The sequence below is a fragment of the Arvicanthis niloticus genome, chromosome 13 (assembly GCF_011762505.2).
Source record: "Arvicanthis niloticus isolate mArvNil1 chromosome 13, mArvNil1.pat.X, whole genome shotgun sequence".
NCBI lineage: Eukaryota > Metazoa > Chordata > Mammalia > Rodentia > Muridae > Arvicanthis > Arvicanthis niloticus.
Window position 1 is genome coordinate 63,688,305 of NC_047670.1, and position 16,771 is coordinate 63,705,075.

The 16,771-nt window shown below is 45.4% G+C and overlaps 1 protein-coding gene across 2 annotated transcripts in view; it reads left to right on the forward strand.

Annotated features, from left to right (window-relative positions):
• Mov10l1 (Mov10 like RNA helicase 1) overlaps window positions 1-16,771 on the forward strand; it is a 65,004-nt gene that overhangs the window by 37,462 nt on the left and 10,771 nt on the right. For both annotated transcript variants that reach the window (XM_076912298.1, XM_076912299.1), the window contains exons 17-22: window positions 1,757-1,935; window positions 2,832-2,978; window positions 3,645-3,766; window positions 5,309-5,408; window positions 6,411-6,575; window positions 8,209-8,382. In XM_076912298.1, the coding sequence (XP_076768413.1) occupies window positions 1,757-1,935; window positions 2,832-2,978; window positions 3,645-3,766; window positions 5,309-5,408; window positions 6,411-6,575; window positions 8,209-8,382 (887 nt within the window). The remainder of the gene's footprint in view (window positions 1-1,756; window positions 1,936-2,831; window positions 2,979-3,644; window positions 3,767-5,308; window positions 5,409-6,410; window positions 6,576-8,208; window positions 8,383-16,771) is intronic.

Here is a 16,771-nt window from a genome sequence, read left to right on the forward strand (position 1 = left end):
AGATACAGTCGTGACAGACACTCTCGTGTGGACAGTATCCACAGAGAAGGCTGAGGACCCATCTGCTTGGTCCCGACGGATGTCTTGGTGGTTTAGATAGATACTTTAGAAAAAACTTAAGATTTTGTATTATTCTTGTTATGTATGCACTTAAGTTGTTGTATACTTTGTATATTTTAGTCAGAGTCTTGCAAGGACACCTAGACTGGTCTTAAATTCATGGACTCAAGCGACACCTCACATAGCCTCAATAGCAAGAACTACAGGCACACCTGACATGAATCAACACCTTTAACTGACAAACACAAATATCAAGTCAACATTTTAAAAGGTGTTCAGTGTCCTTAGCCATCAGAGAAATACAAATTAAAACTATTCAAAATTCTATCCCACCCCAGTCAGAGAGGCTAACATCAAGAAGGCAGAGAAACAGTGCTGATGGAGTAAATGCTAGTGAATGCTAGTAAATCTGTCCTGAAGTTTCAAAAAATAAAAACTAAAAGTAGGGGCTGGAGAGATGGCTCAGTCATCCAGAAGACCCAGGTTCAGTTCCTAGCACCCACATGGTAGCTCACATCCATCTGCAACTTTGCCTCTGACATCCTCTTCTGGCCTCTGTAGGCACCAGGCATGCATGTGGTACATAGACATGCATGCAGGCAGACACTCATACATATAAGCAAGTTTCAAAAAACTAAGAAGAGAGGAAATACTGTATTGTCCATCTATACTACTGATATATACTCCAAGAAACCCATGTCAATATACAAGAAATGTTTGCAGATCCATACTTAATTGTTAAACTAATCATAGTTGCTAAAAGGTGGAACCAACCCAGACATCCATCAACAGATGAATGGATAAAGTATAATACATATACACAGTGGTATTTTATTAAGACAAAGAAAAATGAAATTGTGACCCTTTTTGGGAAAATTGTAGAATGGAAATATATGGTTTCCTAGGCTTAGAAAGACAAATACCAAGTGGTCTTCTCTTGCATACAAATCTTAAATATTAGACATATATGTATATAGGGACATACATTATAAAGATAGAAAGGGTGCTTACTATGAGAAAGGATGAAGGGACACTGGAAAAAGAAAAACTGGTTACAGAATACCTGTGACAGGAAAGCAGAGTGCAGGAGGTAAGGGGAGGAAGGGGAGCAACAGAAGTGTAGGGGTGGGGACTAGGCTGGGGAAAGTCAACCCAGACCAAGTGTGCACAAAAGTGCTACTGTCAGACTGACTGCTTTTGCTTTGTATGCTGACTTTTAAAACAAATTTAAATGTTTGGGAAAAATCACCAGCAAAAATGTTTTTAAAACCCTGTTTAGTAACTGGAGAGATGGCTCAGTGGTTAAGAGCTTTGACAGCTCTTCCAGAGGTCCTGAGTTCAATTCCCAGCAACCACATTGTTGCTCACAAGCATCTGTAATGGGATAAGATGCCCTCTTCTAGTGTGTCTGAAAGACAGCTACAGTGAACTCATGTAAATAAATAAATAAAAATAAAATCCTGTATGTAGTATTTTAGGTGATGCTGGAACTATAAATGCCTTTTCCCTATTAGAAAGCTAAGTTACTTTCCTGACTTTTCCTAAAAACCACAGTCAGATGTTTCTGGAACATGTTCTCCTGTCACACTGAAGGTTGTTGGCATTGCCAGGTTCTGTTTGGCCTTTATGGCATCTTGTAAGCTATTGTACAAAGCTCTGTACCTCTGACTAGGCTGTCTTTCCATTTCAAATGCAGTGGATGAAATTCAGATCCCAAAAGCAAGAGATAAGGAGTTTTTCAACCCAGTGCTCAATGAAAACCAAAAGCTGGCAGTGAGGAGGATCCTGAGTGGTGACTGCCGGCCCCTCCCATACATCCTTTTTGGACCTCCGGGAACTGGGAAGACGGTGACAATAATTGAGGCTGTATTGCAGGTAAGGACAGTGGTGCTGGCTGCTGTGGGTCTGTGCTGTGCTTAAGTGCTGTGTCTGGAAAAGTATCAGTTTAAACTTCAGAGATGTTAGTAAAGAACTTGAAAAAGATTTAGCTTATAACATTGTCTATTTATGTAGTGGGGTTTTACATTTATAAGTGTAAGAAGAAACTTCATTTCTAGACTAGCAAACCTTTGATTCCATTGTGAAGCTTTACTGAAGAAGTTGCCTGGACAGTGACTTAAGTCACCACTCTGCAGCGGCTGCTGACATTTCCTTCTACAGTTACCATTAAGTCTATGAAAATGCTGTGTATGTGGTACTTCAATGTCATTCTGAATTAGCAAGCACACCATGAGTGTTTTGTGCTATACTGCAAACTATGCTTGTGATATTGGTACAACTTGGTGTTGTCTATGGAGATGTCTGTAGAGGTGTGTAGAGGGTTATGGGTAGCAGAGCTGGGATATAGCACATACAAGGTTTGGATAGCCCTGCATTCTCTCTTTATCATGTGTATGTAGGGGTAGAGGGAATGGAATCTTCCACATCTCATCTGTGGGTAGTGAGTCAGAGTGGTCACTTTGACATTGTGGGGATACTCAGTGATTAGCATCCAAACTGCCCCTGCCCCTGCCCCTGCCCCTGCCCCTGCCCCTGCCCCTGCCCCTGCCCCTGCCCCCGCCCCCGCCCCCGCCCCCGCCCCCCGCCCCCGCCCCCCGCCCCCGCCCCGCCCCCGCCCCCGCCCCCGCCCCCGCCCCGCCCCCGCCCCCGCCCCCGCCCCCGCCCCTGCCCCTCATTCCCAATAAAAACAATCTATATGTTAGACACAGCCTCAGGGTTTCCACACTATGGCAATAATGGTTAAGATCCCAGTCTCTAATTTCTTAATGAAGGTACATTATGCTTTGCCGGACAGTCGGATTTTGGTCTGCGCTCCCTCCAACAGTGCTGCTGACCTTGTGTGTTTGCGACTTCATGAGAGCAAGGTTCTGAAGCCAGCTGCCATGGTCCGGGTGAATGCCACCTGTAGATTTGAAGAGGTGAGCCCCAGGCATGGGCTGGGCACCTGGAATCCTTCCATGGAGAATACCAAGTGGGCAAGTTTGAGCAGGAGAAAATAGTTGGGTAGATATCAAATCATCATAAAAGTTGTATGAAGAGATTGCTCTGTCTTATGATAGAACTCTGCTACATGGTGGGCTCTTGTTCTTGAGTATTTTATTATATTCTTACCCTCTCTCTGAATTAACAATATTTTTGTGGATATTCCCAGTTTGTTTAATTTTGATGCTATGCTTTCATTTAATTCTTCAAATGTATTCCAGTTTCTTTTCAGATGTTTTATTGATTTGATTATAGCCATCTCTTTTGGAAAATATGGGATCCTAGTTTGCTTTTGAATAAAATATTGCTCCAAAAAGAAATTGTGACTAGAAAATATATTAAGTATATTAAAATATATTAGGTATATTAAATATATTAAGTTGTTTTCTGGGCAGATGTAAAGGAGAAGAGTATAATGTAGTGTAGTATATTCTTGCCCTCAGAGTCTGGAAAACGTGGACCATTTTGATTTAAGGTAATCGTGAATGATTCCTCATCACTGAGAAGTAGCAACAGAACAAGATGACTTTGTAGACTTCCTCCCAGCCTTGCTGTTTTGTCCAGTTTAAGGAATGCTTCTAACTGTAACCTCTTTGCCCCAGACTATTATTGATGCCATCAAACCGTATTGCAGAGATGGAGAGGATATTTGGAGAGCCTCGCGCTTCAGAATAATAATCACCACCTGTAGCAGTGCAGGACTGTTTTACCAAATAGGAGTGAGGTGAGCACCAGATGTTGTTTGAGGAACAGTCACCCAGACAGTTTGTATCCTCCCACACTTACATCATAGAGGTTGACCAGGTGGAGATTGAGTAGTGGTGGAAAGTGTCAGCCATTGTGTGAGAGTGATGAGGCAGTGGGAGCATCTTTGCTGAGGAAACAGGATTACTGATGAGACCCAGGAGACTCAGAGGGCTCAGCAGTAGAATGGACAAGCAGGGGGCTAGCAACTTGTAAAGATCTGTGGTAGGAGAGCCCTGAGCATATTTACACAGAGGAGACCTTAGCGTTGGGGCCTGGTAAGTGAGAGTGATGGAGACAGGAGCTATAAGAAGCGGCTAGAGGCTAGACACTCAGTGCACCAGTAGCTGGGAGGATCAGTGGGGGCAGGCCACCGAGGAAAGAGCTGGGTTCTCTGAAGTTAGTCCTGAGTGGGGCAGCTCAGGTGCCCACTGGTGGTGGCTCCTCAAGAAGATGGAGCAGTGATGGTACTGGGAGTTAAAGGGATTGCGGGAGTCTGGGGACCAGAGAGAGGTTCCCAGGAACACGTCCCAAGAGCTGAAAAGAAGTTAAGTGAGGAAACTTCATACCAATACACTAGACGTGAACAAGGGAAGCTGCAAGCAGGCTTGGTAAGAAGAGGAGGAAGGGAGGGGAGGAGCAAGGGTCCCTGAGCGTGAGCCCAGCTTCTGAGATCCTGAGGCTAGACAAGCTCTGCAGCTTAGAGCAGAGTCACTGCAGGGTATATCTGTAAGGATGACTACCCAGGCCCACAGGTATCTCATTTTCTGGCCTGAGCTCTAGGCATCTGAGAGCAGAGAGAGCCAAGTGCAAACAGCCACGTGCAGGTTGCACATTGTTTCATATTCTTTAGTTATCCACTTTATTTATTTTTAAAGTAAGAATATAATATTTTTAACATTTTTATTTTGAATGATGTAAGTATAAATAAAGGTCAGAAGCCATTTTGCGAGACTTGGTTCCCTCCTTCCACCCTGTAGGTCCCAGAGATGGAATTAGAGCCTCAGGCTTGGTGGTGGGTGTCTTACACTCTGAGCCAATCTTGCTGGCCCCCAATGTCATTTTATTATGTATGAAATCATTAATGAGACAGTCTACATTTTCTTATTCAGAGTAGCAACTATAAGGTGCTCAAGAGCCACATGTGGCTAAGAGGCTGCTGGACTGGGAGGGTACAGATCGAAGCCAGGGCAAGAGATACAAGGTGCTAGACCTCTAAGCTACCAGCAGGTTCTCAGTAGCTTTGTCCATACCCACCCTCCCACCATCCCCCTCATGTCCTTCAAAACAGTACACATCACCCCCAGGACACCAGCGCTGACAGGCATTCATGTGAGTGTCCTAGCTGACCTGCAGCGGCTGGGACTCCCAGTCATATGGTACCTATGCCTTTTAGTCCTGTCTTCCCTGGAAAAGAGCTCCATTGAGACTGAACACCACAAAACAGAGCTTTGCCAATGTATGTTAGGAAGCAGTTGCTAAACAATGCGATGGAATTACCATGAGACATTTTTGGCTCTAGAGTTGGATACTTCACACACGTGTTTGTGGACGAGGCAGGGCAGGCAAGCGAGCCAGAGTGTCTTATTCCTCTGGGACTGATTTCAGACATCAATGGCCAGGTAAGGCCTGGGTCTTAAGTGTGTTTCTCTTTTACTGTTTTCTCTTGGTGATGGTCACAGCTTTAGAGGGGGCAAATAAAAGTACTAGGACCCTGAGAACCTGGGAGGTCACGGTTCTGGGAAGAAAGAGACTTGCTTGTTATTTACTCAGGTGTGAACAGATGCTAAGAGCCATTGCAGACATAGGGACATAGTGGCAGAGTCAAGAGCTGAAGTGTCTAGTTTGGGTGGGTGTCCCCCCCATGGCAGAGAGGAGAGGACCAGCCTCATGCCTTGCTAGGGTCTGACTGTCCTTCCCATTACACTTCTCAGAGCTTCTTGCTCGGACCCCCCCCCCACAGCTCTATGTGTTCCTGGCAGATCCCCATCTGAGCTTCTCCAGTACTTTGTACAGTGGCAAGGATGATTATCTTAGAGAATGTTTCTTCCTGCACCCCAGCTGAGAGGTTACCTGGCATCCCTCCCTTCAATCACTAGGCTCTATGAAGAAGTACTCTTTGGAGGGGCTAAGGAGTGAAGAAGGACTGGTCTAATTAGAACACTTAAGACAGTGGTCAGCATGGTGTCAGTGTGTGTGAAGCCTTCTGGGAAAAAGGCCAAAGGTAGTGTCCTAGAGCCAGGCACAGCAGAAAACTCCAGAACACAGGCTGTATCTGTGAGGCTTTTGCTCCATTGAGAAATAAGTGGAAGAGGCAGCTTGGCTGCTGTGCCAGGACTGATGGAAGCCGCAGTCACTGCTGAGTGCTAGAGCCCAAGGCTCACGTCGTCTCTTCCCACTTCTCTGTCTAGGCCATAGTCAATTCCAGCAGTGTCCACCATGGTCTCATAGCCTCTTCGCTCATTCCACACAATCAGAGTATACAAGGGACCCCGCCCCACCTGCACAGGCCCACCCCCAAACCTATTCAGAGACCCCTGCTTGTCCGTTCCCAAAGCTCTTCTATTATGGGAACAGAAGCCTGTGTGCTCCCCACTAATCCAGCATCCTTGTATATGCTATAGATTGTGCTTGCTGGAGATCCCATGCAGCTTGGCCCAGTCATCAAGTCCAGGCTGGCCATGGCCTATGGGTTGAATGTGTCCATGTTGGAGAGGCTGATGTCCAGACCAGCATACCTGAGAGACGAAAATGCCTTTGGTGCTTGTGGTGCATACAACCCACTGTTGGTGAGTTCCCAACTCTCTGCTTTGTCACACAAATAGGAAAAGAGCAGAGATTACTAAAGCAGACAGTGCTGAGGCCAGGCAGTATGGCCTCTGTCACATTGCTATTGCCCACCCCTCCTCCCCCTGACTCAAGTATGTGAGGTGAGACCTCTGCACAGGAGAACTGAGAGTGTCCCTACCTCCACAAACACCCACTTGTTCACCTCACCTCACGAAGCATGCTCAGTGGAGTGATCCACAGACATCTGGGGAAGGAGGTAAGCAGGACTCCCAGCTTGGATCAGAGGATGCCAGGCAGCTTTAACACAGATGCTGGGGAGATTGGGGATTCAAGATAGTAAAAGAAGTTAAATCTGCCTTACTCCATGAACGTGGGAAAACAGGAAATGGCATGTGACTTCATGTGAAGGAAGAGATGACCTGGCCCTGAGACCTATAAGGAATATTTCCTATAGACTGCTGTTCTAAGGTGCTCATGTGGTTGAGCACAGCTTCTGGGTATAAGTGAGAGCTCAGGGAAGCCATCACACTAGACCACTACATGGGTGGAAAGGGAAAAAAAAACTTATTCATACTGCAAAGGAATGCACATAGGCACCCAGGATGAGGTGCAGCGTGCCACCTTATAGGTCAGAGAGGATGCCTGAGAACTGTGTGGCTTAGCAAATACATCCTTGCCCATCTTCTGTACACTTTGGGACATACAGTTTCTTTGTTGGAAAAGAAATGGCTTCCTCCTCTTTCCCCTGTTCTCTGTACTGTTCTGAGCTGGTGTGACTCTCCACAGGGGGTCACATTCTTCTTTTTTGGAATGAAATAGAGTTATTGCCCTGGGGCTAGCAAGCATTTTGCCAATATAATTGCTATCACACTTGAATTGCTCTAACAGAATTGACAGGACAACTGTCAGGTATTTTCAGGGGAAAGGCTTTGTTTGGGCTCACCATTTGGAGAGATAATATGACGTGGCAGAGAAGGCATGGTGGCATGAGGTGGCTGTCATGAGGAAGCAGAGAAAGGCATGAATGCTAGTGCCCATCTGGCTTCCTCCAGGTCTGCCCAGGACTTCTGCCATGAGTCTGTGCCACCCACATTCAGAGGCGTTCCATCTTAACCTCTTTAGAAACCTTCAACAGAGTTACCCAGAGCTGTGTTTCCTCAGAGATTCAAAGTCTTTTCAAGTTGACAGAGACATTTGACCATCACAGCCAGAAACAAGTTCAGAAGCTTGTATTGCACCAGCCTCCCAAGCAGTTGGAGGCAAAACTGTTTTCCTCATCATGGTGCTGTCCCTATAACCAAAGGTATGCAGGGCTCTACAGCAGCCAGCACTAAGTCAGAGCTCTGCGGGGCTTCGTGCAAAGCATCCACTTAGAGACTCAGCAGCCAGGACCAGGATGACTCACAAAAGAGGCCTTCATCCCTCCTCGAGGTTCAGAGTCATCTGAGAAACTTGGCCTGGCATCAGATTTCAAGTTAATAGTGAGAACTAGGCAGGAGCAGGGGGCTTCCTCATGGAGTCAGCATTAAGCTGGTTAGTTTAGAATTTGCTTTGCAAGGACAATGGGGGCATAATGCAGACAGGAGCTGTATGGCTTTGACTCTATAGCCTATGCCTACCTCTTCCCCACAGGTCACAAAGCTCGTGAAGAACTACAGGTCCCACTCAGCTCTGCTGGCACTGCCCTCACGCCTGTTCTACCATAGGGAGCTTGAGGTCTGTGCGGATCCCAAAGTAGTGACTTCACTGCTGGGCTGGGAGAAGCTGCCCAGAAAAGGCTTCCCACTCATCTTCCATGGAGTGAGGGTAAGTCTGCGGTGGCTACTGAGTACTTCTTGCATCAGGTGATACAAGAAGGGAAGGGAAGAGGAGGCAGCTTGGCTCAAAGCCCATCCTGTGTGGTTCTCAATGTTGTATGTCCCGTCAGTACTACATCATTAGCCAAGCATTGCCTATGAGCCTGCGGGCGAGGACGACGGGTGCTGCCCCTGAGCTCTCCTATCAGAGAGACTCCATACAGAAATGACTTAAGAGTAGATATTGTAGGCCAGCATCCTTTGCTGCTTACATTAGACAAATACTGGGTTCCAAGAAGAGACACAGACCAGTGTCCAAGAGCTCAAAAGTGTAGATTAGAAGTCTGGGGGATGGGCTGGAGATGGCTCAGTGGCTAAGGGTTTGTCTCACTCTTGCAGACCTCTGTTAAATTCCCAACACTCGATCAGGTGGCATATAGACAGCTGCAGCGCCAGCTCTAGATCTGATGCCTTAAGCTTCCATGAACACTTGCATTACCATACACACACAAACACACACAATGAAAAAGAAAGGTAAATCTTGTATTAGAAAAAGAGGCTGAGATGTAAGGCACCAAGGTCTGACATGACAACAATACTGGCCCCACCGTCAGGACCAGAATCTATTAAAATCCCACAAGAACCAGTCAGCCAGGCACTGAACCCCACATCCAGAGGTTGGGGAATGACGAGGCCACGTCTCCTTCCTACAGGACCTCACAGAATGGGATATAGATGTTTACAAGCTAAAGTAAATTACAGATACTCACTAAAAGTAGTTTGTATTATGAATTTGGTTGTCAGAACCAGAGATCAAGTTTTATATCCATCCTCCCAGAAGGAGAGGACTTGAGTTATAATCCAGAAGGGAAGATGGTGTCAGTATCCCTTTTCTCCCATAGCCTGGTCTTCCAAGCACAATCCCTGCCTCAGATTCTCTCTAAACCTTTAGAAGAAAGGTGTCTGGATCTGTTAGAAGTGGTTTTGAAGACGTGTGTGCAGGTAGCTCTGGAGCACCCTCTCTGAGCCTGTTTGTCAGTGCTTACCCAGCCCTGGTGTACAGTGCTTCTCCTGGAGTACCCTCCTCAAGATCTGGGGACTCTGTCCATCCTCAGAAGCCTCCAGCCATCAGGAAAGACAAATGTCAGTTAGAGTGGAAGGGATCTCACTGGTGTGTCCAGAAATGAGCGTTGTGAGGCATACCCAGTGCTACTGTGCAGCACAGGCACAAAGCTGTGCTTGAGCACATGACGGTGTGTTCACAGACAGAAGTTCAAGGTGGTCTTAGAGAAGCCAGTTCTTCCAAAATTAACCTATATATTTAATATAGTCAGATTTTTAAAAATCACCACAGGTGTGCCAGACAATGGTGTGCACACCTTTAATTCTAGCGCTCCGGAGGCAGAGGCAGAGGCAGAGAGGCAGATTTCTGAGTTCAAGGCCAGTCTGATCTACAAAGTAAGTTTCAGAACAGCCAGGGCTACACAAAGAAGAAACCCTGACTTTAAAAACAAAAACAAACAAAAATAAATAAAAATCAGCACTGGCTTTTTATGACAACAGTTTTACTGACAGTTGAAAGTGTTTTATAAAAGAAAATGATAGCCGGGCAGTGGTGGCGCACGCCTTTAATCCCAGCACTTGGGAGGCAGAGGCAGGCGGATTTCTGAGTTCGAGGCTAGCCTGGTCTACAGAGTGAGTTAGTTCCAGGACAGCCAGGGCTACACAGAGAAACCCTGTCTCAAAAAAACCAAAAAGAAAGAAAGAAGGAAAGGAGAGGAGAGGAGATAGATAGATAGATAGATAGATAGATAGATAGATAGATAGATAGATATCCCTAAATTCAATTTTTGATATTGCCAAAAAGAACCAGACAAATGAATCATTAGACTTGGTATGTTACAAAACATACTACAAAGTTAGAGTCAATGAGAGTTTCCAGTATGCATTTTATGTTAGGTATGCGGCTTATCAGCAGACGGCTTGCCTGGCATGTGTAAGACTCTGGGTTCAGTCTTCAGTACCACATAGACAAAGTGTGTAAGGGGTGGGGGTGCGCATACGTGTAGTTGACAATAAAGGTACAAGTTGGTGGAACATAGTCCAAAAATACCAGTGGATATAGGGGATTTTTTTTCCACACAGGTTTTTACTATGTAGCTCTGACTGCCTGGAACCCACTTTGTAGACCAGCCTGGCACTGAACACACAGAAATCCACCTGCCTCTGCCTCCTGAGTTCTGGGATTAAGACATGCACCACCACGTTCCACCTAATATAGAGGATTTTGACAGGAAAGTGCCTATCAGTCACTGGGAAACTGGTGGAAATATATATTTGGTCACCAAAAGGCCCTGGGAGTACATGGCAACCTAAAAGTCATGTATGGAGGTCAGGGAACACACATTCTGTGAGAGGGAAACAGTAATTGTGGACAGAGCCTTTGCTTGGCCCAGGGTAATATCTCACCAGTTTCTGATGGGCAGGTGTTTGGTTGTGTTGTGTTTTGGTTTGCTTTGTTTGCTTTTTGAGACAGGGTCTCGTGTACCAGGTTTGCCTTGAACTTGACATATAACTCAGAGTGACCTTCAACTTGTGGTTCCACTGTTCCTGCCTCCAAGTCCTAGGTTTTATATGCATGCCCCACCACACCTGGTTTATCCAGTGCTGGAAGTCAAACCAAGAGCTTCATGCATGTTTGGCAAGTGTTCTACATACCGAGTCACATCTCCTGCCTTTGCTTGTTTGTAACAGTCTTGCCAGCCCGAGCTGACCTCGAACTTACGATCCCTTCCCCTCAGTTCCCTTAGTGCTAGGATTACATGTGGAAGCCCCACGCCTGACTTCTCTGGACACTTTTAACTGGTGGGTCTGCACCAGGCAGGCAGAGTTCCCTGAGATCATTCAGCAATAAGATGTGAGCAGTCTTGCTTGTCTGTGTAGTCTGGGCAGTTGTGAGGGTCAGCAGGGCAAGCCATGCAGATTACATCTAGGGGTGTCACAGGGATAAGAAAGTAATCTGGTTAGACCACTGGATGAGCTGTAAAGAGACTGAGACCTGGAAGCTGCCAAGGGCAGAGCCCTGATTCTGCTGTGGAAAAAGTCCATCTTATAGTCCAATGGACGTAGAGATGGTGGGAGAATCATCAGAGATCACTGCAATTAATTTAGCTATATTTCAGTAGTTTGTAAATGTCAGATTATCTGCTGAATTCTTTCCTAGGCCCTCAGAACGTAACGGGGACAAGCAGTATATCCAGCAGAGAGTGTAGTCCACAACCAGTTTGAGCAGAAAGGACCACATCCCTGTGTGGATTGGCTGCAGTGTTGCTGGCAGGCCTGGCCCTTGTTCACTGCACACTTGGATCCTCTGCTCACAGGAGACAGAATGTCATCATGCACACCTGTGCTTTGGATGTACCAGACAAATGTCTCAGGTGTTTTAGGGCATGCTTAGGGTAGGACTGACCACCCCAGATTTCACAAAACAGGCCCAAAGGAAGCTGTGATCTCTGTGCCGCAAGGAAATGTCAATGGAGAAACCATGGTGTATATTATGCATGGGACACTTGAGCTATGCTGCTTTTTGCTTTAGTTGCATCACTGAGCAGGGACACTGAGAAGCCGTAGGAACCTAAAACCTCAGGTCCTCATCCTCTGGAGCAACTAAGAAACCAGACAAGTTGACCTGTCTCTGCTTGCCTGCCTCATTACTTCAGCTTTTGTCTTTAGTCACTCCTCTTTGCTGCCCTTTTCTTCTCCTCCCCTCACACCTTTTCCATGCACCCCCTTGCTCCCTCTCAAGTTCACATTCTCTTTTTCTTTGTTACTGTTATATACATGTATAAATACATAAACATAACCTGCTGAGCCAGTTACGCGTTGCTTGTATGTGTATGATTTTAGGCTGACCACTTGGTGTTGGATAACCAGTTAGGGGCTTATCCTAATTCTCATGCTATCAGCAGTCCTTAAGTTGCCTGTAGTTCTTTGTGTTGGGTGGGATCTAGTGAGGTTTTTCTTTCCACAAAAGCATGACTTCTGGTGTCATTTTTTAGTTCTTGTTTAGATACCCATATTGTTGAGTGGACATAGCTTCCCCATCATTTCTAAAAGACGTGATCCCACAGCTGACTTTCTGTTCCTCTGGCTCCTACATACAGTCTTCCCAGCCCCATCTTTTCATGATGTCCCCTGAGCTTTAGGTGCATGTGTTATGTTGTATGTTCCCATTGAGAATGGGCACCCCATGACCAGTAGTGTAGTTCACTGAATTTTGAGCAGTTGAAGTCTGATGTGACTGTCTCTGCTGCAAAGGGAAGCTTCTCTGATGAGTGGTGGGAATATTGAGAATGTACTAGGAATTATGCTCACTTGGTAGGTTCTCCTCTAAGGGCCATGACCTCATCAGCCCTGGGAGGCTGGCAGGTTGCCCATCTGTCGAACAGTCCGTAATTTAGACAGCTTGTGGTTACCACCAAGATAGGAGTACCGTTCCTACACCTTTAGGAGTGTCTTCCCTTGGTGGTCATTGTGGTTCAGAGGTGTCACAGCGGTGCAGGGCTGGTTTCTTACCTCCTCTGGCATCTTATTATAGCACCTTCTGTTATTATGAAAGAAAGCCAGTTCTCAAGGAGGAAGCTTGTAGGTCAGATCCAGCCTGAATCCAAGTCCTGTGTCCAGAGTGTATGTTATCTTCAGCAATCGGGATTTACCTTCTACCTCTGGGAGGCAACTACAGGCAAGAGAAATAGGATGCAGCCCCCTGACCAGCAGCTCCTATCCTACTAGTATTCTTTTTAATCCTTGTACCTTCTGTTTTAATAAGGACACAGGTTCAGGCTGTACATAGATTCAGGTGCTGTAATAAGGACCAGACCGGCTCTTCTTCATTTCTCCCCCAGGCCATGCACACTGTGTGTGTGTGTGTGTGTGTGTGTGTGTGAGAGAGAGAGAGAGAGAGAGAGAGAGAGAGAGAGAGAGAGAGAGAGAGAGAGAGAGAGAGATTGATTCATGACACAGAGCTCACTCTGTAGCCCAAACTGACTGAATTTTGCATCCTTCTGCTCCCCCTTCCAAGTGTTTTGATTATAGACTGAGCTACCATATCTGACAAAAAGCACTTTTCTTAAGGCCTAATTAACAGCTTTTGGGTTTTGGGTTTTGTTTTGCTTTGGGTTTTGGGGTTTTTTTGTTTTTGGGGTTTTGTGGGTTTTTTTTTTTTTTTTTTTTTTTTGGTTGGTTGGTTGGTTGGTTGGTTGGTTGATTGTTTTTGTTGTTTGTTGTTGGTGCCCTTTGGATAGAGCATCACTAATGTGGCTCTCTGGCTGCCCTGGAAAGAGCCGGCCTTGATCTCACCGAGCTATTCCTGTCTCCACCTCCTGGGTGCCATGAGTAAAGTTGTGCACCACTATGCTTGGCCCTCATTTCTATTTTTATTAGGGCCCTTTGTTTGCTTGCTTTGGGTGTTTTGAGAAAGGGTCTTTTGTAACTCATTGCTGAGGGTAGCTTTGAATTTCATTTTTATTCATTGTATTTTTTTTTTCTTTCTTTGTTGTTTGTGTGTGTGTGTGTGTGTGAGAGAGAGAGAGAGACAGACAGACAGACAGACACACACACACACACACACACACACACACACAAGGGTCTCACCATGTAACTATGGCTGGGCTGAACTCACTCTGAAGAGCAGGCTGGCCTCAAACTCACAGAGATCCATCTGCTTCTGTCTTCTGAGTACTGTGATTAAAGTAGTTTACCTCCATGTCTGGCCATTCAATGTATTTTATTTTAGGTTTTTCTTAAAAGCAGCTGGGTGTCATGTTTAATCCAATTTAGTCAAATCAGCTCTCTTTGTTAGGTTTTGTTTTTTCTTTACCTTTATTTGTGTTGTTTCCACATTTTCCTTATTTTTGCTATTGATCTTTTCTCCTCACCTTAAAAATTCTGAAGCCCAGTGTGGTGATGCTACCTTTTTAATCTCAATACTCAGGAGGCAGCAGCAGGAAGATTTCTTAAGAGTTCCAGGCCAGTCTGGTCTACATAGTGAGACCTTGTCTTAAAATAAATAAATAAATAAATAAAAGTGGGGAGTTGGAAAGTTGGCTCAGTGGTTATTTAAGATACTTATAAGGGTCATAGGTGACAAAAGAATAAATTATATATAAAAACACTATTCTGTCTGTGCACATCATGCCAGCTTTGCTCATATGTAAGGTCATGGTGAAATACACAGCACAGACTTAACTGTGCTAGCCATTTTTAAGTGTGAAGTTCAACACTGTTGAGTATTCATATTTTCTTAGCCAACAATCTCTAGAACCTTTCCATCTTGCAAAACTGAAACTCTACCCCTACAAAATCTTACTTCCCCACTAGCCCTGCTTCTGGAAACCCCTATGAATTTGACCACTCTGTAGACCTCTTGTAAGGGGATCATGCAGTCATATTCATCAGCATAATGTCCTCAGGGTTTATCCATGTCACAGCATGTCAGAATTTACTTCTTTTGTTTTTTTTAACATTTATTTATTTATTTATTTATTTATTTAGAAACAGTCTCACTATATAGCTCTGGCTAGCCTGTACCTCAGTGTGTACATCAGCTGGCCTCAGAATCACAGAGACCCATATTTTCTGCCACCTAAGTGCTGGGATTGATTAAGCATGTGTGGTATTAAAGATAGATTCCACCACACTCCATTGAAACTTGCTACTTTATCTGGGCTGGTTGGCCTGTAAGCTCCCAGGAGCCTGCTTTCTGTGTCCCCAGTGCTAAGATTACCAGCAGGCAATGCTGTGCTGTAAGCTTTCACTCCAGTCCTTCTTCAGAGATGTGCCTGCTCAGGTCCTTGGCCATATTAACTCGTTTTATTAGGACCAGGGTTGTCATTGAGTTATAAGAGTTCTGTGTTGTTGAGATATGATGCCTTACCTTATTTGCAAGTGTTTTCTCTGTTTTGTGTTCTCATTTTGCTCTGTTGGGTATGTCCTTTGAACATGGGAAGCATTAGTGTAGGGCTGGAGTGGTAGCCCAGTGGTTAGGAGTCCTCCTTGCTCTTGTGAGAGACTGCAGTGCAGTTCCCAGCATCTACGTTAGGCATTTCATAACCACCTGTCTGTCACTCCATCTCCAGGAGATCAGCCAGCTCCCTCTTCTGGCCTCCATGGGCACCTTCAATATATTCAGACAAATAATAATAAATCTTTTTTTTTTAAGCTTTAGTGTTGAGGGCTGAAGAGATGGTTCAGAGGTTTAAGAGCAGTGGCTGCTCTTCCAGAGGACCTGAATTTGATTTCCAGCATCCACATGGCAGTTCACAACCATCTGTAACTCCAGTCCTTCCTCTGCACTCCAAGGGCATCAGACACAGACATGGTACACATACATACATGCAGGCAAAACATAGACATAGAATAAAAATAAATACCTTTTTAAAAAATCATTTTACCATATTTAGATGGGTAGTGTTTGTTGGGGGCCGACTTTTAGCAGAAAGCAGCTATCAGCTTTGCAGCCATCTTGAGCCATATACCCTGACATGTGACTTGGATTACAATAGCCTACAACAGCTGAGCACACTCCGATAACATCTTGTTTTAGATGCCTTGAGATTAAAGGTGTGTGAGATTAAAGGTGTGTGAGATTAAAGGTGTGTGACTTAAGAGTGTAATTTAGAGATAAGATTTAGAGACAAGACCTAAGGGCATGATTAAAGGTGTGACCAAAAGGTGTGACTTAGAAGTGAGACATATAAAAGGCAGAGACAGAATAGATCAAAATCAGACACATCAGACATTAGGGAGACACTTTAGAGAGAACCAGACACAGCAGAGAGAAGACAGGTAGCAGGCACTTGGAAGAGAACTTGGAAGAAGTAACTTGGAACTTGGAGGGACTAGGAGCTAGGGACTAGGCACTAGGAACTCAAGACTTAGGACTTAGACTGAAGAATAAACGGGATTGAATTACACTCTGTCTGGTCTGCATTCTTCGAGTCCGTCCTCACTCTCGCTCTTGCTGAACCCCGACCCTCGGACCGGAGCAGCAGCTTGGGCTGGGATACAGTGGCCGCCCAAACGTGGGGCTAGTGCAGCTCTCAACATTTTTTGGTGTCCAACGTGGGGCTAGTGTGGACCCCAGCAAGTGTTGAGCTGCCTGTTCTGTCCTGGTCTGAATGCCTGTAGTCACAGCAGTGTGTTCCATCATGTTTTGAGGAAGGATTTGTTCAAGATGAGAAACACCTAGTCTCAAGGAATTGCTTTAGATATAACCCAAGTTGGCTGAAGGAGAGCCCTGTAGCTGAAGTGGGGAAGATGCCACAACCAACCCTAGTGGTAAGACCACCTGCCCTGTGCCTAGTTCCTTACTGCAGCCTATGGGGACTAATGGCCAGCTC